Source organism: Anopheles coluzzii, chromosome 3 (genome assembly GCF_943734685.1).
Source record: "Anopheles coluzzii chromosome 3, AcolN3, whole genome shotgun sequence".
NCBI lineage: Eukaryota > Metazoa > Arthropoda > Insecta > Diptera > Culicidae > Anopheles > Anopheles coluzzii.
The window spans coordinates 56,215,027-56,237,033 of record NC_064671.1 but is presented as its reverse complement, the minus strand read 5'-3'; the positions used below and the strand labels follow the sequence as shown (position 1 = coordinate 56,237,033).

General features: G+C 39.8%; 3 protein-coding genes across 4 annotated transcripts; 1 reads left to right on the top strand and 2 right to left on the bottom strand.

The window, feature by feature from the left end:
* Window positions 1-3,981: 3,981 nt before the first annotated feature.
* On the bottom strand, window positions 3,982-5,142 carry LOC120954813 (peritrophin-44-like). Its single transcript, XM_040375044.2, has 2 exons — window positions 4,446-5,142; window positions 3,982-4,310 (listed from the first exon to the last, which is right to left on the bottom strand). Exons 1-2 carry the CDS (start codon window positions 5,028-5,030, stop codon window positions 4,077-4,079), a joined length of 819 nt encoding a protein of 272 aa, XP_040230978.1. The 5' UTR covers window positions 5,031-5,142; the 3' UTR covers window positions 3,982-4,076.
* A 195-nt stretch (window positions 5,143-5,337) lies between these two features.
* On the top strand, window positions 5,338-7,545 carry LOC120954806 (uncharacterized). The gene is made up of 3 exons (XM_040375037.2): window positions 5,338-6,376; window positions 6,449-6,560; window positions 6,642-7,545. The coding sequence occupies exons 1-3, from the start codon at window positions 5,577-5,579 to the stop codon at window positions 6,855-6,857; spliced, it is 1,128 nt and encodes a 375-aa protein (XP_040230971.2). The 5' UTR covers window positions 5,338-5,576; the 3' UTR covers window positions 6,858-7,545.
* An 8,446-nt stretch (window positions 7,546-15,991) lies between these two features.
* LOC120958128 (uncharacterized) lies at window positions 15,992-21,599 on the bottom strand. 2 transcript variants are annotated; one of them, XM_040380702.2, is made up of 5 exons: window positions 20,043-21,599; window positions 17,722-18,474; window positions 17,220-17,400; window positions 16,967-17,125; window positions 15,992-16,892 (listed from the first exon to the last, which is right to left on the bottom strand). In XM_040380702.2, the coding sequence occupies exons 2-5, from the start codon at window positions 18,297-18,299 to the stop codon at window positions 16,677-16,679; spliced, it is 1,134 nt and encodes a 377-aa protein (XP_040236636.1). In that variant the 5' UTR covers window positions 18,300-18,474; window positions 20,043-21,599; the 3' UTR covers window positions 15,992-16,676. The 2 variants fall into 2 exon arrangements, with proteins under 2 accessions (XP_040236636.1, XP_040236639.1); XM_040380705.2 differs by having other exon boundaries at window positions 20,933-21,599.
* Between the last annotated feature and the right edge of the window lie 408 nt (window positions 21,600-22,007).

The following is a 22,007-nucleotide window of genomic DNA, read 5'->3' as shown; positions in this document are numbered from 1 at the left end:
AATATAGGGCGCATATTCATAGATCGATGGACGCCGTAAGTTTGAATCCAGGTTTGCTATCCTGTGTAGTATCAATTTGAATCAGTACCACGCAGCCGGATAGCGAGTGGGGACGGTCCATATACAGTTGGGGATTTAATGGTAAGCGAACCGTGTGGCCGCGGGAGCATCATCGATTTTGGGGCACGATTTTGGGATGATAAGTCCAGCATGTAAAGCAGTATTAGTACAGTACAGCAATTACAGGGGGTCTCGATTTCTTTTACCGCTTTGGGCCCTAGATACCCTAGATCCACCACTGTTCATATGAGAATTGAACCCATGACGCTCATGTTATTAAGTCGTACGAGTTAACGACTGTACTACGGGCCCGCCCCAATTCACACCCACTCACCATCATATTTCTTTAATCTTGCTTCGTAATCTACAGCATCAAACTAAGAAAAAACGAGGTTTCAATACCATAGTTTTATTAGTTATTACGATGGAGACTCCTAAGGTGTTAGGTCTTGAAAAAACTCTTGATAACAGCTATTTTTTTTTTATTCTTAAAATCATTGTAAAAATGTAAAATGTAAAAATATTGTAATTTTTTTTTTTTTGAAAGGTTTCTAAATTTTTTGAAAGGAAATTCTAAACAAAAATAGTTAGTTAGCAAAAAGTATGTCAATTACTTAAAAAGTTACAAAGTATAGTGTGCATTACTTCCTATAAATTGAATCAATCATGTATCTTTGACATCACGCCATATTTGAACACCATAAAACACCGTGGTATCATGTATACCACGTTGAAGCTTTACATCTAAACAAAAGATCTGTAAAGAAATTAGCCCCTACTTTGCGCAACTTTGGCAGATATTGCCATTTTAATGACAGTATAAAATATTCAAGAAAACAAAGCTCCTTCCTGATCTGGTGAAGGATGACTAATATCCGTATGTTTTGGATGTTTAAGGCAGTTTTTGATGAAATTTAACCATTGAATGTGATGATCAATGATGACGTTAAGATTGTTCATCGATGTTTCGGAATTTTTATAGTAAACCAAATGTACCATGTAAGCATTATTTTACTACAGTCAGGCTACGTAATATAGTATGTATAACTCCGTATTTTCGTTATGCAGCTAAAGAAGAACATGTGCCTACACCTACAGGCACTTGATCTGCGACAGGTGTTTCGGTAGGAAAGGTTTTTTCTATATTTATGTTAACATTACCATTTTACTCAATAGTGGCACAGTGCGTACCGTAGAACAAAAAGCGGGATAAATGTAATTGTCATTGAAAACATGATTTCTTAGATAATATACCTAGTGTGGAACATTTAAATTAAACAATATATGAGTGTTTTACGATTGTGAGGCAAAGATTATGATTATTTTGAAAGTATCCTTATATCCCATACATGTTCTTCTTTGGCTGCGTATGGCCTTGTCAGGACCACGTGCTTCATTAAGAGCAGGCCAACTAAAGATAGAGAGAGAAAAAGAGAATGAAATATAATAAGAGCGAGAGAGAAAGAAATAAAAAGAGAGAGAGAGAGAGAGAGAGAGAGAGAGAGAGAATAACAAGCCTTATGCTATTCACTATTGCAATAACATCTCAATGCTCTAGAACATATATCATGTTTATAAAAAAAAATCTAACGAAAGAACCATCCAAGACACAAAGCTGGAGACATTGGTATTTATTTTCAATTTATTCTAACAATTCTTGAGATACGCTGAGAATATAGATATCAATGGCCTGCGGTATTTTACCTCATGATAGCGGCAGGAATCTCATACTACATATTAACAGCGCAAAAACAAAATTAATATAGACAACATTAGCGGTCTTATTAACCAATTCCTATCTAAATACGGAAACGATTAAAGCCGTGAACTCAGTAAAGTCAACGTAAACTTATAAACTGCTTTTATTTTGACCATGCATTGGACTTTTTACTAAAAATCTACCTTACATTTAAACCCCCTTTGCCTCAATACGTTCTGTGCTGCAGCGTCAGCAAAGGCATACAAGCCCAAATTGTTTCAAGTTCTGCGCTATAAGTCGAATATGGCTGTTTTAATTAAAATGAGGCTCTCGCAAGAAAACCATAATCAAAACCATTGTTTGTGAATGAATAATGAGACAAATGAAGAAGCATGCTGAGAGTAGCCATCTTGCGAAGGTTATTTTTATCCCAGAAGACTTCGTATAAAAAAGACTAGTTCCAGTTGAATTTCCATATTAGGCAATCCAACCAATGTGATCCTAACAGTTGTCTGAATGAATTTCTAAACTGTTACAAGGTTTTCATTTTCTCGAATAGATATTGCACATATATGCTCCGCGTTTTGAAGTATATTTACTTGATTTCAATAAAGCAATCTTATTTACGAAATAAATAAAATAAGTGATATAACTCAAGTAACATGCACTCTTAGTGGAGCAATATTTCAAGCGAGTTTTCCTTGTTTTACTCAAGTCATCTGGCGAAAAGCTATTTATATAGCAAATATAGTTTTTATGTATGCATTTTACACATTTTCTCAGAACAATTAAAAAAAAAGTTACGCTACGAGCATTCGCTCCATGACCCAACAAGCAATGATGCTCTCGACAGCAGTGCAACAGTGATCTGATCAGAGCACTAAGTAGAGTCAGAGACGAGCGAAGTCATAAAAGCTGCGAGTGGAAGAATTTTCAATGAGTCTGTGCAAAAAGGGTGCCGTAAAACCCAAAAAAGTGTACCGAAATTATGAAAACTCTTGAAAAAAAAACAACATAAGGATAGACAATAAATCTATCAGGACAAAAAAGAGCAAATTAACGTAGCACCATTGCAAACCGAAGTCACAAGAGACACGGCGAAATGGTAGAGGATGGAATATGTGGTATTAGTATCACAAAAGTGTTCCTAATCGGAATCTAACAGTTAATCACTGGCTTCGACTTTTCTAATCCATTTCTTTGTATGTGCCGTGAATTCAACGTTATCTGTGATCGTCATCAACCAAACATGTCGCGCGTCGAGCTAGTAAATGATATCCGTGCCGTGCGTCCTTCTACGTCCTAATGTTATTGACCTATTACTGAACGTGAACGCATACATATTGTGAATATGTTATTTTATTATGTATAGTTTTAGATGTTTCGAGAGGGCCAAGTGGTCCGTTGAATTATAAATAATCAAATAACAAAAGGGAACTGATACGACAATTGCATCTGATTGCAATCTGTTGATGTAAAATACAGCATCTCCTTATTGAGTCCACTCTGAAGACTTTTGTTTAGAGAATGAAAACAATGCTGACATGTATATTTTAAAATTAAAATTTTCGAGAAGAAATTATTGTTGGCTGGTTTTTTAAAAAATGGTTACCTGCTCGGAGATGATTTTATACCAGCTTTTGGTATTAAATAGTGTTAGCCAGACATATTGCTATACATATAGCTGACATATAGCTGTGAGGCAAATATGTTTTTGTATCATCTCTCTTAAGGTAAGGTACTCAACGAAAGCGTCATACGAAACAAGGGGCTAGACAACGACATCCGTGACATGATATTCTACCGGTGCTTACCCAATGACATCATCCTCAAGATGACAGCGCACATCAGACTCAAACGCGAACTAGCCCGAATTGGATTGAAAAACAATGCAACGAAGACGAAGATCTGCTTGCCTCACCCTGTTATAGGATCCAATTGGGAGTCAGCGTATTAGTTAACGACGAAAATTTCAAGGGGGTGAAGGAGTTTTGCGATCTTAGAACGGTTAAAAGTTTGGCACGAGGCGCAAAGGAGCACAGCGATTTCGTGGTCAGCATCAGGTGAATCAAAATCTGTTTACATTCAAAATGATGTGAATTGGATAAACTTAATTGTTGTTAGTATTTATTTTATTCAGGTCAAACGGTTGCATTGCTTTGAATATAAATATCAATGAATCAAAAATTGTTTCGGTCGGTGGCATGAAAGTAACGCATCAATGAAACGACGTAATTATTGAATTACTTTATATGATACTTTTGTACAGTTTTCCGCATTCGTCGATTAACAACTTAACATTTAAGATTCGTGCACTCTATACCATCAGAGCAGGAACAGTTGGTTCTTCTCCATTGGCACAGCGCGATTCTTCATTGGGAGGACGGCATACAGAATCCGTTATGTCAAATATTAATCCTGCAGCACAACTAACAGGCGTAGGACTCTTTTCTCCGTTCAGACAAACAAAGTAAGAGACGCAGTCTGCTGGATTGCCCACGTAGTGAATTCCAGTTGGAGGACACGATGTAGGTGATGGTACTCCCTCTTCCTGATGGTTAAAGTAAATTAAAGACATATGAATAAATTCGCATCAAACGTATTTTCTGTACATATTAGCAATATCAATAACTTTTCAAACTAATCAGTGCATAACTCTTTAAGCTTATTGCCAATGGTTACTTACACATTCGACATTTTCTTCCAAGTCGCACAGTCTGGTTTCAGGATTAAAAAGCAATGTCGGTGCACATTCACGTTCAGATGCTTCACCCATGAAGCAAATGTAATACCTCGAACAGTCAGATGGATTTGGCACCGAAATTGGTACGTTGGGATTCACATTATTTGGACAGAGGGGAATTTCGCAGTTCACATTTTCTGCCAAATCGCATGTTTTTTCTACAGGATCAAATTGAAGTCCTTGGGCGCATTCACGCAGTTCGCCAATACCTTGAACACAAACCGAATAATATGTGCACTCGCCATCGATTGGCTCAAATGTTGCCTCAAAACTGTCACTTTCAGGGCAGATCAAGCACTTCACATTCCATGGGTGATCACACAGTTGCAATTCTTCGTTGAATACAAACCCAATGGGGCATACGCCTGGGAAGGCCTCTCCGCGCAAACACGTGTAGAAAGCGTCACAAGCGGTAAAATCATTTATGAATACGCCGTCTGGCCGATTGGCACAACGTGTGTTATTCGACAGTGCTGCTTGCAGCAACAATATTTCAAGCAATACAGCTAATAGCCACACTCGATTCATGTTGCCAGACAGAAGTTATAGTTACGCTGCTGCAAAACTCTAGCACTGATTAGTCTTCCGTCGAAAATGAGTGCAAGCAATGGCTCACAATCGAAACGTTCACGAGTATTTCAATACCCGTCATATATCACACCAGCGAATAATCTCCCTATCAGTCGATCCGTCGGACGATAACAGACATATTGCGTTTTTGCATTTCACCCGGGCTGAAAAGTTGTTTTATGTTCTTTTCTTTACAGCGATTATGATTAATCCCATGTTTTACGTGGCCATGGAACAGGAAGCCATTTAAACCCGATCGCATTTACCGTTTGAACTGCTAGGATCTTACGCAGGTGCAGACCAAACATAGGGTTGGCGTTAGGAATTTTTGGTCCCGCGACAACGAATTGTGTTAAACCACGGATAAGATAAAAGCATTAGTCAATGAAACGTTCATGTGTTCATTCACACTTATCGTGTCTACGAAAGTGTAGGTCTTACCACTGCGCTACCTTCAGTGAAGGGCACCTCATTTAGTATCCATTTCAGCAGCCACTGAACAACATGGTCACGGGACGTTGGAGAGCAAAGTTGCAGAGACTCATTGTAGTTGTGGGTTTGTTGTTAAAAGTTGCACAAAGTTGCCCAGAACTGAGACAATGCTTCCCAGAGGCAGTCGTAACTGTGCCCTGCCAAAACGATCCCACCCTAGAATGGACCTCGGAGCCAAGCGATATAGACTGTAGCATTTACGTTTCCTGTTTCAATGCTATCGGCATAAAGATGTGCTGTCCGGATGGGATGCTCTTCAATCCAGACACACTTAAATGTGACGATGAAAGCAATGTGGACTGTCAAATCGAGCCCCCGCCATGTCCGCAAACGACAACGACGACCATGCCGGATACTACGACAGCCCTGGCCGATACTACGACGAACGATGCAGACACCACGATGGTAACAAATCCTGCGGAAACAACGACCGATTTAAGCACTGACGAAACTTCGACTACAACGGATGAAACAGATACCACCACGCAACCAATTACAACTACCGAAGAAATTACTTCGACCGCAGCGATAGATACCACCACCGTCCAGCAGGGGCCAGACTTAGCCGCACTTTGTGCAGCACTATCTACGGATTCGTTAGTGGAATTGGCATATCCCGGAGAGTGCAGTTCATACATTGTGTGTTTGGATAGGCAATACATTGCCACCGAAGTATGCCCGGCCGGACTACACCACAATCCCATACTGTCCGTCTGCGACTCGCCAGACCAAGCAGAGTGTTTGGATTACATTTGTCAGAACAATCCCGAGGGCAGCCAAATAAATATAGCCAGCATAAACTCCTGCCAAAGGTTTGCGAAAAAAACAAAGTTACAATGTAAGACTATTCACTATATCAACCTTATCTTTATTTGCCACTACAGATATTACATATGCATTGGCAACATGACAGTAGAACGGTTCTGCGCGCCAGGTACAATCTACGATGCCGAGAATGGTTGGTGTATCGTCGAAGACATGGATAATCCTTGTGTGGTAAGCGACATAACATTCTCACCTACCTACCACTGTGTATGAAACAATCAATTTTTAATTTACCTATTTTATAAAACACAGCGCGAACGACTCCCCGCCCCACCTCAAGGGGTAATCTTGCAGTGCACGGGAGAAAATGAATTAATCAAAATACGCCATCCTACGATGTGCGATGTGTATTACCGATGTCTTAACGGGCGGCTTTGGGCGCGACAGTGCCCCGCGGGTCTTTATTTCGATACAGATCGAGCTCAATGCAACTTAGCAGAAGTTGTGTCGTGTGAAGTACAGCAATAGTATACGTAAATATGAAAATATATATTGTTTTAGAAATGTTTACACATTGCAAGCTTTTTGTGAGGAAAGGGTTACTCACATGCGAACAAACATTACAGGGGTGCAAATACAAGAAATGCCGGCATAACGATAATCGAAATGAATAAATTTAATCATAGAAACATTGTCTGTCTATCTATTCGACTAATAGTATTATTTCAAACTTCATTCAGTGACTCCAGCTGGAAAACCAACAAGAGCAAAAGGTTAACTCTTTTTTTAGTTCTTAGCACAAACAACAGTAGTCTGTCTAGGTCTGGCTTATCCCAAATGGACTAAGCAATCAGTGACGTTAATTGATTGGACTCGTAGCCAGGGATGTACCAAATCGAATATTTTCAATTTCGGCAAAAATCATAGGGTATTTACGCCTAGTTTTTTCCCGGGTAAATTAAGGCTTTCTCCAGTAGAAACTATCATATGTATAGAACATACACGGCGTAAAATTAAAATAGCACCACCTATTTATTTTTTTTGCAAAAAATGTGGAACTACCAGATTACGATTTTTTCGTTTCAGAATGTTTAAATTACCTGTTTCATGCCTTTTAAGTTGATTTATGTAATATATCATTGGGATATTTCTCAATTGTACTGAACGGTTCTTAAAAACAGTAGCGAAATAAACAAAGCACCACTGCGTAAAAACAGCTTTCTGTTTTCTTTATTTTTTTAAATTTCATTTAAGTTATGATTCAGTTTTGAGTAGTCATCATCAGAAAAAAGTGTAACTCAAAAAGAAGCCCGTTTTTGTTAGACTACCAGTATTGTACTGATCGCAGCATCTGCCGTAGGAAAAAAGATTTAATGCAAAAATTTATATGGTACAGGTTTATTACGACTGTGAAGACAGTTTGCATATTCTAAATACATAAAATGTCGTAAAATGAACCAACATACTAGAAATACTATAACCAGTTTGACACTCAAGTAGGCCTAGAAACAGTTTAAAAATAAAAATGTCGTTACAAGCATGCACCGCATTACTTCAAGCTGTATTTTTGACAAGCTTATTTCTATGATCAAGTGATCAGCATGCTGTCCAGCTCTAACGCCCGAAAAATAGTTTGGTGTTTTCTTTGTTTGTTATTATTTTATGAAATCAGATAAAAACAAATAACTGAGGCATGCTAAAAACCCTTATTGGTGAGCATTAAGATCAGATCGAGTATCACTCGCTGTAATGAATATTTTTGCCCACATGTTTTTCATTAATAAAATGTTCATTATGTATTTAAAATATATGTTTGATATGCTACAAGCAAAAATTTGTCAAAAGTCCAAATTATGCTATTTATATTTCCATCCTGTTTATAGGAATATTCCAGTATTATCGACAAATGCCCGATCAATTTATTGAAGTAATGTCCTTCAATGTTGTAAAACATGATATTTTAACATTCTGAAATAAAACAAATCATAATAAGGTAAGGTAAATCAACAATTATTGCAAAAAAAACCATTATGGTACTATTTTAATTTCGCGCAGTGTAGAAAATATCAGTATTACAAAGTCAAACACAAATAAATTAAGCATTTGCATGAACATTTGTGGATAGCAGGCAAGTGGCACACAGATCGAAAAGGTTGCTCAACTTTGCTTTAAGACATTAGCAATACGACATGGTCGCTGTAAAGGAAGTATTAGGGAAAATTATGCCCTTACTTAAAACGTAATTGTACAACAAATTTGAATATTTTCCAGCTCGATTAGTTTTGTTGCGATTACGCGTTTTGTTGTGCATCCTCTCAAACTTGCCTAAAGATGCTTCCATCGTTTTCATTTCTCTTTTTACGGCAGTGTTTTGCCTAAACTCGTTCAAGTCAATTTTTTAGCAGATACAAGTTGCAGATACCTGCGCAGGGGCGGTCTCATGGTACAGTCGTCAACTCGTACGACTAAATAACATGCCCGTCTTGGGTTCAAACCTAGAATGGACCGTCTCTCCGTAGCAAGGATTGATTATCCAGCTGTGTGGTAATGAATTAAGTCTCGAAAGCCTGTATAGGCCGGCATGTCCGCGTAGGACGTTACGCCTAACAGAAGAAGAAGTAGTTGCGTACCTTGATCTGTTAGATCTGATTTTGGAAGATGTAAAATGTAGCGGGTAAAACCACCGACAAACCGACGTGACACTGGCGTTACAAAAGTGTCCCACACGAAAGTACTGCCATTTACCAGTGAGGCGAACACTTCTGTCAAAGTAAGCTCTGTTCACTGCTGCTTCGATGTAAACAACTTTTCTAAATACAAATGGCGAAGGAAGTGTGAGGCAAGATTTTGTGAGAATTATTGGACAAAACACCCAGGAAAATGATTTTATAAGTTTCCAAATCAATGCAAAAGATGTGAGAAGTACATAAAACAATACGCATTGGAATTTGCGAAGAAAAACAAAAAGGGGATTTAGCAGTTTCTTCTCTGTGTCAGTGCACAATGGGCATTTGCCGGGATGAAATTCAAAAAATCAACTTTGTAATAGCGCAATTCCAAATAATAGGTTTTAATACTTAGGGTTAAACTAAGAAAAATACCAAATTTGAGCTCTTTATCTTTTCTGGTTCTCTAGAAAAGACCTCTCAAAGTCGAGACTTGATAAAAAAACGCAAAAAAAATTTCACTTTTTTGGAAAACTTTGAACCTTTGTAACTTTTTCAAATATGAACCGATTTTGATAAATTTAGACATTTTAAAAAGGATATTTAGTCAACTTTATAAATACATTTTAGATTTTGAGTTAAATAAATTTTGTGCAAAAATATACGATAATAACTGAAAACACTTCCTTAAAGTTTTCTTCATTTTTATTTTTGACTTGATGCCATTATGGAAGTGGCGTAGAGTGGCGTTGTCTCATATGTGTCACATAATAGTGTAATATATATACTATCAATCTGCGAAGAAATATTCTGCGAAAGTTTGCGAACGCGGATTTTATTGAAGTTTTTTTACATCAACTTTTTCTAAAAACAGACACATGCGTAACTAGGCGGCTCCATAGGTGCCTAGTGTAGCGTATTTAGTGTATTCTACAAAAATATATTCTACGTGCTTTTGATCACTTTTAATTTCCATTACGAAGCTGTGTATCTTGGTTTCAGCTCATGTACTTATCTAATATGTAAATTTTTATTCTAACCTAACTTTATTATTAGATATAATGAAGCAAATCAGCAAATACCTTTCGGCCCTACTCCAGATTATAGACGGATGTAAGGAAAGTAATTCTAAAATTATACGCATAACAGGAAAACGTTATGAATGTGGGAAAAGGAACTCCCAAAAGTCATGACAAACTAAATATAAGGATAGAGGGGAGTATGCTACAAAGAATATTTTGCAAGAAAGAAAATGCATCCAGAAGGACATTTTCTATAATGGCTGTATTCCTCTGATTCGTTAACCAGTTCAATATCAGTAGGTACACGCACTAAAACAAAGACAGCGTTCAACTTTACAAATGAAGTAAATACTTTGTTTGTAGCTATCGTTGAATTTTGATTTTTTCGGATAGTTGTAAAACCAAGAACATCGGATTTTTAGTTTTATTACCCCTTCTGAAGGCAGTACAGGACTTGGAAAAGTATTGGATGCATATTCAAAGACAAACAATATGGGCTGCTTTTCATTACAAATTTGAGAACTACTTTATTTCAATGTACCTGCTGTATCTAATTAGTTTAATGCATTTATTCATGTCTTTAGAAATGTGAACTAGACATCAGAAGCTTGTAATAGCATCCACCTAAGTTATGTATGTAAATTTTTAATATTCGTACTACCTGTGAGTAAAACTTATGAGAATTAGCTACAATTGTCCTATACAAAGCAGAAAATATTATCTTATTCAAAATTATTATGTTTTGTTCATATATTATGGAACATTATAGTATATTTTAAAATAGTTTATACTATTAGAAACAACAAATACAAGAAAAAAAAACACACAAAATTCAAATACAAAAGCAAAGATCCCTTAAAACACTATTTTATGAAGCGCCACCTGGTGGTATGGATGCGAACTACATATAAAATGTTATTTACTATCATAACACTTTACTACAAACGAACACAAAAAACGAAAACAAAACAATTCTGAAAAAATAATTTTATCCCGAAATTTGTTCTAAACTGCCCATTGTGCAGTGTAGTAAGCGAATCATTATAGAGATGGCGCTAATGTTTAACGTATTTTCATTTGAAATAAGGAGACAACTTTTGAAGCTCATTTTGTTCAAAGTACAATATACAACACTTATAGTACAATAGTCCATCCTACATTTAGAAGTCTCAATATGGGATTGAACCCATAACAGCAATTCGCGTTTGGCGTTGGCGTTTTGCTAAACTATGTACTTTTCCAGTTTCTACAGTACATTTAAACTATGTGGGTGTGTACAGGTGTCCCCCGAGATACGACTGTATTTGGGACCGAAAAAATGTCCCAAAGCAAGGCGTAAGTCGAAAAAGTCCTATGTTGAATATCTATGAATATTAAGTTTATAACCGAAGTTGAAGAGTTGGAATTTATGATATCGTGTATTTTATTTAAAATAATGTTTGATAATGTAATAATTATATTTTAAAAACAGTACACAATATAGATATTCAAGATAGGGTAGTTGTGGAATCTTTGGAAATGTGTGTATAACGGTTATCAGCCCAGATATTCAAAAAAATACATCAATTTCTTGTCAATGACAACTTTTAACTGTCAAAATCAAAATCGTCGTATCTGCGAATCGTCGTAAATCGAGGGGGTCGTAACTCGGGGGACGCCTGTAATTGTATTTTTAGGTCATTCACTTTTTTGTCAGGTTTGTATCACCAATCGTGATTATCATCGGTGCCATGTCATTTTCGCTGAGAATTTACACTTACTGTGGCTCTGCAATGGGATGGGATCCGAAGCCCCCTCGAGGGTTAATACAGGCTCTCCCATCCAACTCCTATTCCGACACGTCCTCGTCGTGCAGAGTGGTAACGTGTGTCACCACATATTCAAGCTTGGGTATACGTGCTTGACCCAACCCCTTGGGCGGATGGTGGCATATGGCAAACCAAGAGGGGGGTGGGTATCCCGGGAAACTGGGTGCCTGCACCGATGCACCCAGTCCCATCGATTTATAGACTACGGAAAGCACCAGGAATCATCGAAACGGAACCAACGATACAGACCCTACGCAATACCCCAGGACTACTCTTAAAATGGGCTCATGGAACGTACGCACTCTAAGCGAAGCCGGAGCCTTGAAAAAACTTGATGATGCCCTAGCCACACTAAGCGTGGACCTCGTAGCTCTACAAGAGATTCGGTGGCTAGGGAACGGTGTGCAGAACAGGCGTGGTAAGCATTGCTACGACATATATTACAGCTGCCACGACCGCCACCACGTGCTGGGAACCGGTTTCGCTGTAGGTCCCCGGTTGAAACCCGCAATCATGGATTTCAAGGCTATAAACGATAGGCTATGCACCCTGCGCATGCGAGGCAAATTCTTTAATATAAGCCTCATAAACGGTCACGCCCCTACCGAAGAGAAAGAGGAAGAGGAGAAGGACCTGTTTTACGGCCGCATCGCTAGAACCATAGATGCGTGCCCCAGGCATGATCTCATAATCATCCTGGGGGACTTCAACGTAAAAGTCGGTAGGGAGCCAATGTACCGCCAATACACTGGCTGTCACAGTCTGCATGAGCACAGTAATGATAATGATAGTAGATTGGTCCAGTTCGCCGCAGCGAACAATCTGGTTGTTGGAAGTACCAAATTTGCGCGCAAGAAAATCCACAAGATTACATGGGCGCACCCGCGTGGAGAATCCTTCAACCAGATCGACCACGTGTTAATAAGCCGCCGACGACAGTCGAGCCTGTTAAATGTCAGAACATATCGAGGAGCCAATATCGATTCCGATCATTACTTGGTTGGCTTAGTGATACGTTGTAGAATCGCCCGTCCCCGCGCCAATGGGGGCGGAGAAAACACGCAGCCTCGGCTCAACACGGACTCTCTAAGGGACATTACTGTCCAACAGGAATTCAAAGCCGCTTTAGACGACTCTCTACTACCAGAAAACAGTTATGAAACTACGAGCGAGAGGTGGAACGCTCTAAAAACAAAAATAATAAACAGTAAAGAAATATACTCCCACCACGTCGTGGCAACACCAAATCTGGCTGGTTCGACGATGAATGCAGACAAATGACCGAACGTAAGAATACTGCATACCGAGCAATGCAACAACGGCATAGAACGCAGGTATGCGCAGAGGAATACTCACGGCTCAGACGCGAAGAGAAACGAGTTCACCGCTCCAAGAAGCATGCTTTGGAAGAGCAAAACATGCGGGAACTCGAGCAAACCAGAGAGGCGTACGGACCGACACGAAAGTTTTGCCTAGCGATAGCAGGTCACCGAAACAACGTTGTACCTAAGGTAACCTGCTGTCGCAACAAGGATTAGTAACCAGCCAGAGGTCCTCTCGCGGTTTGCTAAGTACTTTGATGAATTACTCAATGACCAGTTTAGCGAACAGCTAGAAGCACCACTAGCAGATAGTGTCATGCTACTGCCACCTAGCATAGAGGAAACACAAAAGACTATCCGTCGGCTGAAAAATAACAAGGCACCCGGAATCGCAGCTGAACTGGTCAAGAATGGAGGTGCACGACTAGAAAACGAGATTCATCAAATTGTTACAGAGGTGTGGGATAGCGAATCAATGCCTTGTGATTGGAATCTCGGCATCATCTACCCCATATACAAGAAGGGAGATAGGTTGGACTGCAACAACTACAGGGGTATTACGGTGTTGAATACCGCCTATAAAATATTCTCCCTGATCCTTCAGGATCACCTTGTCCCGCACGTCGAAGAGATAGTCGGAAACTATCAAAGAGGATTCCGAAACGGAAAATCAACCACTGATCAGATCTTCACCATGCGGCAGATCTTGGAGAAGATGGCTGAATACAGACACGACACATACCATCTCTTCATAGACTTTAAAGCCGCATATGATAGCATAGCCAGGGTAAAACTGTACGACGCTATGAGCTCATTTGGAATTTCGGCCAAACTGATAAGGCTAGTTAGAATGACTATGACCAACGTCACATGCCAGGTGAGGGTGGATGGAAAACTCTCAGGACCTTTTGCTACCACCAAAGGTCTGCGCCAGGGGGACGGGCTTGCTTGTCTCTTATTCAAGCTGGCGCTAGAGAGAGCCATCCGTGACTCGAGGGTGGAGACTACGGGAACCATCTTCTATAAGTCAACCCAGATCCTGGCATACGCTGATGATATAGACATCATTGGTCTGCGGCTCTCCTATGTAGCAGAAGCCTACCAAGGGATCGAGCAGGCGGCAGAGAACCTCGGATTGCAGATAAACGAGGCAAAGACCAAACTGATGGTGGCAACATCAGCGGGCCTACCAATAAATGAAGCGCCGTTAATCCGGGCTTCTCGGGACTTGACCTCGACCGGATAAGCGAATAACACGGATAATGAGTGAAATGATATATTTTATCACCAATTTCTGATTTATTCTTTAAAAATTCATAATTTTTTGATAAAAATAACCCAGTTTTTATTAACTTCATGTTTTTCCCATGAGAATATTTGAAATTTGCCATGAATTATAGAGTTTTGTGTTATGATAATGTGCTCTTATAACCGCTTTTTTAAATATCCTTTTCATAACGCAATGTCACCTTTGTATTGAACTGTCATTTCTCAACAGCACGGATAAACGGAAAGCCGGATAAAAGGTACCCGGATAAACGGCGCTCCACTGTAATCAGAATTTACGTAGGCGTGATGTACCGATAGGTGAACGCACTTTGAAGTCGTCCCAGAATTCACCTATCTTGGGTCAAAGGTCAGCAACGACAATAGCATGGAAGCTGAGTTGCGCGCAAGGATGCTGGCTGCCAACCGGTCATTCTACAGCCTGAAAAAGCAGTTCACCTCTGTCGAAGCAAAAAAAAATACGATGCTAGGAACTAGGAGCGCCATATGGTGTGAGCGAAGCGAAAACAATACTAAGAACTCTGTATTTGCTTTGTAAAACAATGACACAATATGAACAGTGTGAAGCCTGCTCGCAAGTGGGATGAAAAGTTAAACAAAAGACAATTGTCTGCGCTAAGGCACGTGCGCGCTTTTGGTGGCCGATCGGCCTTTCTTAGAATTTCCTAGGTTAAGCGACAAACCAGAGAAGTTTGCTATCACGAGCGTATGAAATCGAAAATCAGTCCATCTTTAGCACTCGACGCGATCGGTCAAAATAAATGAATTGTCACAGCAGTCCAAGTCTAAGTTGTTTAAATGTTTAAATTCAAAACAACCTCAAAGAACCTGTCGCGACGGACGAAGCTGGGACTATATAGTACCTATATAATACCAGTACTCACATACGCCTCTGAGACATGGACACTGTCCAAATCTGACGAAACCCTCTTAGCCGCGTTCGAGAGGAAGATGCTCAGAAGGATACTTGGCCCCGTATGTGTGGAAGGACAATGGAGGAGCCGCTATAATGACGAGCTATACGAGATGTACGGCGACCTCACTGTCGTACAGCGTATCAAGCTCGCCAGGCTCCGGTGGGCTGGCCATGTTGTACGCATGGAAACGGACGACCCAGCCCGTAAAGTCTTTTTAGGCCGTCCACAAGGACAGAGGAGGCGTGGTAAGCCCAAATTAAGGGTGCAAGATGGCGTGGAGGCATCCTTTTGGAGGTGTCACTTTTACTTATTCGCACAAGATGTCATTAAAACACTGATTGTGTTAATCAGAATACCGCTTTCATAAATGCGTCCTGCCAGATATCATTCCAACATTGAAAATAATATTTGTGATTATTCCAATAATACTATGCTGATTAAGTCAATTTTTCAATATTTTGGTCGTCGATATCAGCTACCGGAAATAACTACCTTGCTTCATTGGAGTTGCCATAGACAGTTCAATTGAAAGTAAAGTATACATTGGAAGCAAATTTTCTTTCCTGAAGAGTGTTTATCAGTGATCGAGGAAGCTCTTTCACCATTTGTTTCATACTTGCAGTGAAATAAAAAACATACGTGACCGCTGTTTACGTCGGTAAAGTTTTATTAAAACATACGGTACGATCAATCTTCAGTATAAATAAAGATAATATCGCTTAATACTTTTGTTTCCCGTTTGCTATATAATTTTAATTATATTAAATAATACACGCTACAGCTAGACATATCGGAGCACTGTTCGCAATTTGCTCAAAGTGTCTGCATTCTACGTTGTTCGTGTCAAAAATATCAGCATCTTCACCTTATTTTTTGTCTGTACCCTTAGTAGCGTTACGATTGTTAGGCTTTGAATATTCGAAAAACTTTACAAGTAATTGTTGAATGTGTCCTATGATACATAACTATATTTATAAATAATCAGTATCGTTATTTGAATAGCTTTTCCATGAAATTATCATGTGTCACGATTTGAATGGTGATGCCACTAACGTTCTCCTACTTATCGCAGCTGTCCTATTTATAGCTTCGCTTCATTGTCTTTTAATTTTTAAAAGTAAAAAATAGCCGTACTCTAATGCTACACAAGCAATAACTACACGCGTCGAGTTGACTATTGCACCTGTCTTTCCCACTAATATCCAGCTACGTTTTACGTACACTGAATATTGAATAAATCAGTTGCCTTTTGAATACCACCAAAGACATTGAAGGATTACACAATGGCACTTTCAATGCGGATCTCCGATGCCCGAAAATTAATATTAAATAATTATTTTATCGTAGGAAGGAGGAGGAGTTTCCTCCGCATCCTTCGAGTTATCGGGCAGGAGTATCGCTATATGATACGGTGGCGGTGGAGCGACTATGCTTGCTAATGAAGCCTGTTGGATATTTCCTGGGACCAATCCACCCAACGGCCCACTTCCGGCAGTACCATTAAGCAGAGGCGAAGGATTGCTGCTCAGAAACTCTGGATTCTAAAAATAAAAGCATAACCAAAAAAATTAGGCTGAAACTATGAAACGAGCCAACGGTAATATTAGATGCCCACCTGTAGTGAGCTTTGTTCTGCGTTCGAAATCGTTTCCGATATCACATTGTTGCCAGAGATTTGGATGTCCCGTGGACGTCTCCAGAGTGACACGGTACAAGCCGCCAAAAAGAATGTCGCCGAAAATGCACAGAAAATTAATACCTCTAAGCCGGTGCCCTGTGAGACCAAAGTTAAAAGTGGACGGGAGAATTAATTATATTGGGCTGGGTAAAGCAATGGCTTCCAAATTTCTAACGGCAGAAGTACCTACCTGATGGTCGAAATAAAACTTTGCTCCAGCTACAAATACAGTGGCTAAAGCTAACGATGCCCACATACCACATTTGAGATGTGCCGGCAACAGTTGTGCATCGTGTCCCACGTGCGGTTGTGCTTGCTGTACAGCATTGCTGATTCCCTCGATTTCAGCTCCAGACGATTGTGTTGATGCACTACAAAGTTGAGATAGCAAGGGAATAAGCCGTAAACCTTTCTTAATGCAATACACATTAAACTTGTATTGCGCTACTATTAAAACGATAACATTGTACAATATGATAGTTGAACACAAGCATAACTTTTCATTTATTTTTACTATGTAATAAATTCACCAGATTTCTTGCTTCTTTTAATCAATTTATGTGGGATAGTAAAATGTTCAAACAATGCCCGATGGATTCTTTAAAGTAATATTTTATACTTCAATATTCTGTCGTTGTATGTATCATGCTTTCATTTCAACAGATGATTGTATTGAAAAATTTAATGCTCACCTATATATATGGTTCATCGACACAGGTACGTGGTAGTTCAGAGCATTCGGTGAAGAGCTCTGCTGTAAATTTGGACTCGACTGTGGATAAGGCGATGGCGCAGGCAAAATGCTGCTCTGGGGATTATACTGACCACTGATGTGCAGCTGCACCTGATGTACCTGTTGCTGCTGTAGATTACTCGCTTGCGATTGCTGCTGCGCAGAAGCTTGATTGTGGTGCGGGTGATGTGGATGGTGATGATGATGTTGTTGATTTGTTTGCGATTGATGCTGTAGCTGTGGCGGCTGGTGCTGATGAGCTGTCGACTGTTGGCTTTGTGTGGACGAATGATGGGCTCCTGGGATAGACGGATTCGTTTGCGATTGATGCTGCTGCTGTTGCGACTGCTGCTGGCGATGAAAGTGAGGCCGGCTGCAGTCAACCGTTTGAAACCGATGTATTGGGGTGACCATTGATTTCCGGGGCACACGTCGCGGGTGGCCAAAGCCCAGACCACCACCACTGGACAAAGATGCTGCCACTCGGGCTCTGCCGAAACCACACGCTTGCGATCGTTTATCAATCCAAAAATGCATCTCCTCTCGCAGCCACCGCTTCTATTGAAGTGTTGCACTCTTCTAAATTCAAGAACAACGCAGATCAGACATCTGCAATCTAGCAATATATGGCACCGTCTAGTAGTTGTTGATCGATTGTCCGTTAATCTTATTCGGTTGAGCAGGAATCACATGTTAACTTATTTCGATTGGTCTACAAATAAAGTTTAGGGTAAGGTACGAAAAAAGATTTAACTAAACATTAAACAGTTTACTTTAAATAGTGCAATAATGCAGCAAATTGTTTCGACAACACGGTCAATTACTTCAGTTATTATGTTCCTGTTCACTATCTAAAATCTCAAAAGCATTTAGACTGTCAAAATTACAGCCTCAAAAATTAAATCAAAGAAGATATGTTAATATACATTTTCCATTGCTTTAAATTTTATGAACAAAAATATTTAAGCCCTGGTTCATCCTTAAAATGCAAGCTTAAATTCTACAAATACGCTCTGCCTTTTCTGCGTGACAATATCAATTTTGCCGGGCGCTTGACAGTACAAAAACTGAATAAATAATGAAGTTACTGAAATTGAATCATTCCCTATCTCTCTCTCTCTCTGTATATATCTATCTTTTATTCTTTCTCTCTCTATCTCTCTTTCTTTCTTTCTTTCTCAACCGCTTGCAGCTGCAAAAAGCTTCATTGAAAGTCCAGTACAGCGTTTGCATGCAGCCTCCATCCGGTTGACACAAGGGACGATCAATAATCAATGCCCTAATTTAGTTAGGACCGACAGCTGACGGTTGGCAAATGCATATATTTTCACCAGCTGTTCTCACGCATACTTTTCATCTTCAAAACACTGATCTATACTTGGCTTCAACACTATTAAGAATATTCGGTACGATGTACAACCACTGATTATTGGCGCAATTTTCGTTCATTTTCAGATAAAGATACTTAAATACATCTGTTTCTTAACGCTTTGCTTTACGCTTTGCATTTTATTTCTGAAAATTTGGCTTCAACAGGGCTGGTCAATTATAAAAAATGAATCGTTTTTTTCTGTTAACCCTCTACTATTTATTCTCCTTAAATATGTTCCTCTTTGTCGATGATTAGCAATGCTTTCTTTTCTGTTATTAAATGACAAGTAGTTTGGACGCAAAAGTGCACTCATTAACGGAAACAACATGTAAATTCAAGACTCTTCATTATACTTGTGAACATTCCAAACATCTTCATCACTTCAGGTCAGAGCTCACTTTCGCTGCCCTTCATTTAATGCATTGCGATGAGGATTACTGTTAAGAGTTTCTCTCTTCATCTGTTGCCTACATGGTTTGTGGTGCAGGAAGGCTATCCGTACCGTACCTTTGCTCATTCCTTGTTAGTGTGTGAGTGCAAGTATTTTAGTTATTCATGTCTTTGATTTTAGTTTTGTCAGGACACACTATCAGAATCGTTCGATATGACGAAGTTTTTTTTGCATCTTCTCCCATATCTTCTTCCTTGCTCCGTACATATCATTATCTTCACGCTCTCAACTAATCCTCTCAGCATGTCGAGTTAAAAAAAACCATCGGGTTGTAGAATCCCTTTTCTTTAGCCACATATGCAGTTTTTCGTATAACGCTTGGCTTATGTGTGCAGTTTTATGTATTTGTATGTTTTTCATCCCACGCAGACCCCATCGAGGAAGCGACGATGCATTACATCAAAGAAGCCCGGTTGTTCTGATTGAGGTGACATTTTCCTACAGGAAGTATCCATACCTTCAACGTTGTGATGCACGCCTTTCAGATGATAAAACGTTGAAAATGTTGACGGTGATAACTTTTTAACCTGAAATCTGCATTTCCACCTAGTCGGATTGAAACAGTGAGACCACTACCACCCGCGACTGCTCTCATTTGACGTACAGAAGCGTTGAGTGAAGCAACAGCATCGCAATGTCCTTTAACGGCCATCTCATATCACCACATACCACATACACACATACAGTCAACGCGTTAAACATGCATCCGCAATATTGGTGTAGTGGCGCTACGCTCGGGTTACCATTTTCTCACGAGGCAATTGCACCACGAATACGTTCCATATAAATTGTTTTATTAGTGCACTACACAATACATCTTTTTTAAGCGTCATTTCGCACTCTCTTTAGTTTTATCTTCACAAACAAGATGAGTGTGAAGGGTTTACCCTTTTTTCATTTACCCTTTTAGAGAGACACAAGCGAATGGTTGTTAGAGTGTTTCCAACTGCATAGTGTGGCACACGAACCAGATTTTAACTAATTTATATTAGCTTATAAAAACTGAGGTTAACTTAAATCCTCCACTGTGCCAACAACGGAATGATGGCAGCATTTCACCATTATACCACAACTCGCCACCTTCATTCCACATCAACACGATAACTTTTCACCATGCATCAAAGTTCTTAGGTCACACTAGCCGAGATGAGGGCGGAATCGTTTCTCTTTTACGCCAAGCACGGAATCCCTAATATGCAACCGTTTGCACGGCTCTAGCACGGCGTAGGAAAACACTGTTTGCAGCAATATGGTCTCTGGTGTATGAGCTACTACCGTTCTCAAATTTGCGGAGAGCAGTAAAAATGGCACGCTAGCATCATTCTTCGATGAAAGATAATTTTCCACCTGGCAGCAGTAGCTGCTGAAAGATTTTTCCCAGTCTATCTATCCTCCGATGAGGGTACTTTCGCACGGCAACACTATCACCTCAGTACTACGCCGAACGGACCCAGACACTTTGGCTGGGGCGGGAACACATACTGGCTGGGGTTTGTTTCCTTTTTCATTTTCTACAACAACTCTCACCGTATACTGGCCGTTGCTCTCCATCATGCGCTCTTGGGCAATAGAGACTGCTCTCTATCGATGCGTATCTCCTCTCGCGCTCGCTCTTATTTCTTCCTCGTGCACAAATATCCCCCAAACATCCCCTTCAGGGGAGAAATCATTAAAAAAGGATAACATGCTCATTGTTTTATCAAACACATAAACACACACACACGCACAACAGCTGTATCATGTCGAAACCGATATTGTTTTCACAGTTCATTGGAAATATCCACCTACACAGAGTGCTCTATTGCAAGCTGTACATTATTGAGCAGTAATTCAGAATTTTGTTATGCCTATTACCATCACCTGTTTTATTTTCTTGCACGAAGTGCAACACTTTTTTCATAACTTTTTAACTTTACCATCAATAAATATATTTTCTTCCTGAGTCTACGCATTCATGCCCGACCCGACTCCGATCCGGACCGTAGCATAGGGCCATTTTGCGAGCAAACGACCGAACACTGACAAAACAAAATGTGTTGGGAGCAAATCTAGAGCGGATTTCCCAGCTCCAGCGAGTAAATCCTCTCACAGCTCACCATACCCAGAGAAATTTAGTGCCACATTTCATCCGGCCGGAAAAACATTGGACCTTCCAGTCGGCATCCGAAAATGACCGATCGGTATGTTGATGTTTTGCGCACACGTTCGCGTTGAGTAAGGCGTGGATGATTCGCGTCTATTCGCGTATTTATTTTTGGATACTTCTTACAACAGCTAGCTATCCGTACTCATTATTAGCACCAGGCAAGCACCACCATGGGGTGTATTGCAATAATTTTTCATCCATTGACTTTTTCTGTCATCTCGGTTGATTAAGGTACGCTTACACCCTTTTTGGTGAAAGTTATATCTCTACGAAATG

What these genes read in the sequence shown, in the direction of transcription:
- LOC120954813 (XM_040375044.2), bottom strand. Translation starts at nt 5,030, where the DNA reads ATGAATCGAGTGTGGCTATTAGCTGTATTGCTTGAAATATTGTTGCTG. An exon ending in TGGAAGAAAATGTCGAATGT is followed by an intron (nt 4,311 to 4,445) that starts GTAAGTAACCAT and finishes TTTAACCATCAG; the next exon opens with GAAGAGGGAGTACCATCACC.
- LOC120954806 (XM_040375037.2), top strand. Translation starts at nt 5,577, where the DNA reads ATGGTCACGGGACGTTGGAGAGCAAAGTTGCAGAGACTCATTGTAGTT. An exon ending in AGCATAAACTCCTGCCAAAG is followed by an intron (nt 6,377 to 6,448) that starts GTTTGCGAAAAA and finishes TTGCCACTACAG; the next exon opens with ATATTACATATGCATTGGCA. An exon ending in ACATGGATAATCCTTGTGTG is followed by an intron (nt 6,561 to 6,641) that starts GTAAGCGACATA and finishes TATAAAACACAG; the next exon opens with CGCGAACGACTCCCCGCCCC.
- LOC120958128 (XM_040380702.2), bottom strand. Translation starts at nt 18,299, where the DNA reads ATGCATTTTTGGATTGATAAACGATCGCAAGCGTGTGGTTTCGGCAGA. An exon ending in TCGATGAACCATATATATAG is followed by an intron (nt 17,401 to 17,721) that starts GTGAGCATTAAA and finishes TCAACTTTGTAG; the next exon opens with TGCATCAACACAATCGTCTG. An exon ending in CAGAACAAAGCTCACTACAG is followed by an intron (nt 16,893 to 16,966) that starts GTGGGCATCTAA and finishes TTTTATTTTTAG; the next exon opens with AATCCAGAGTTTCTGAGCAG.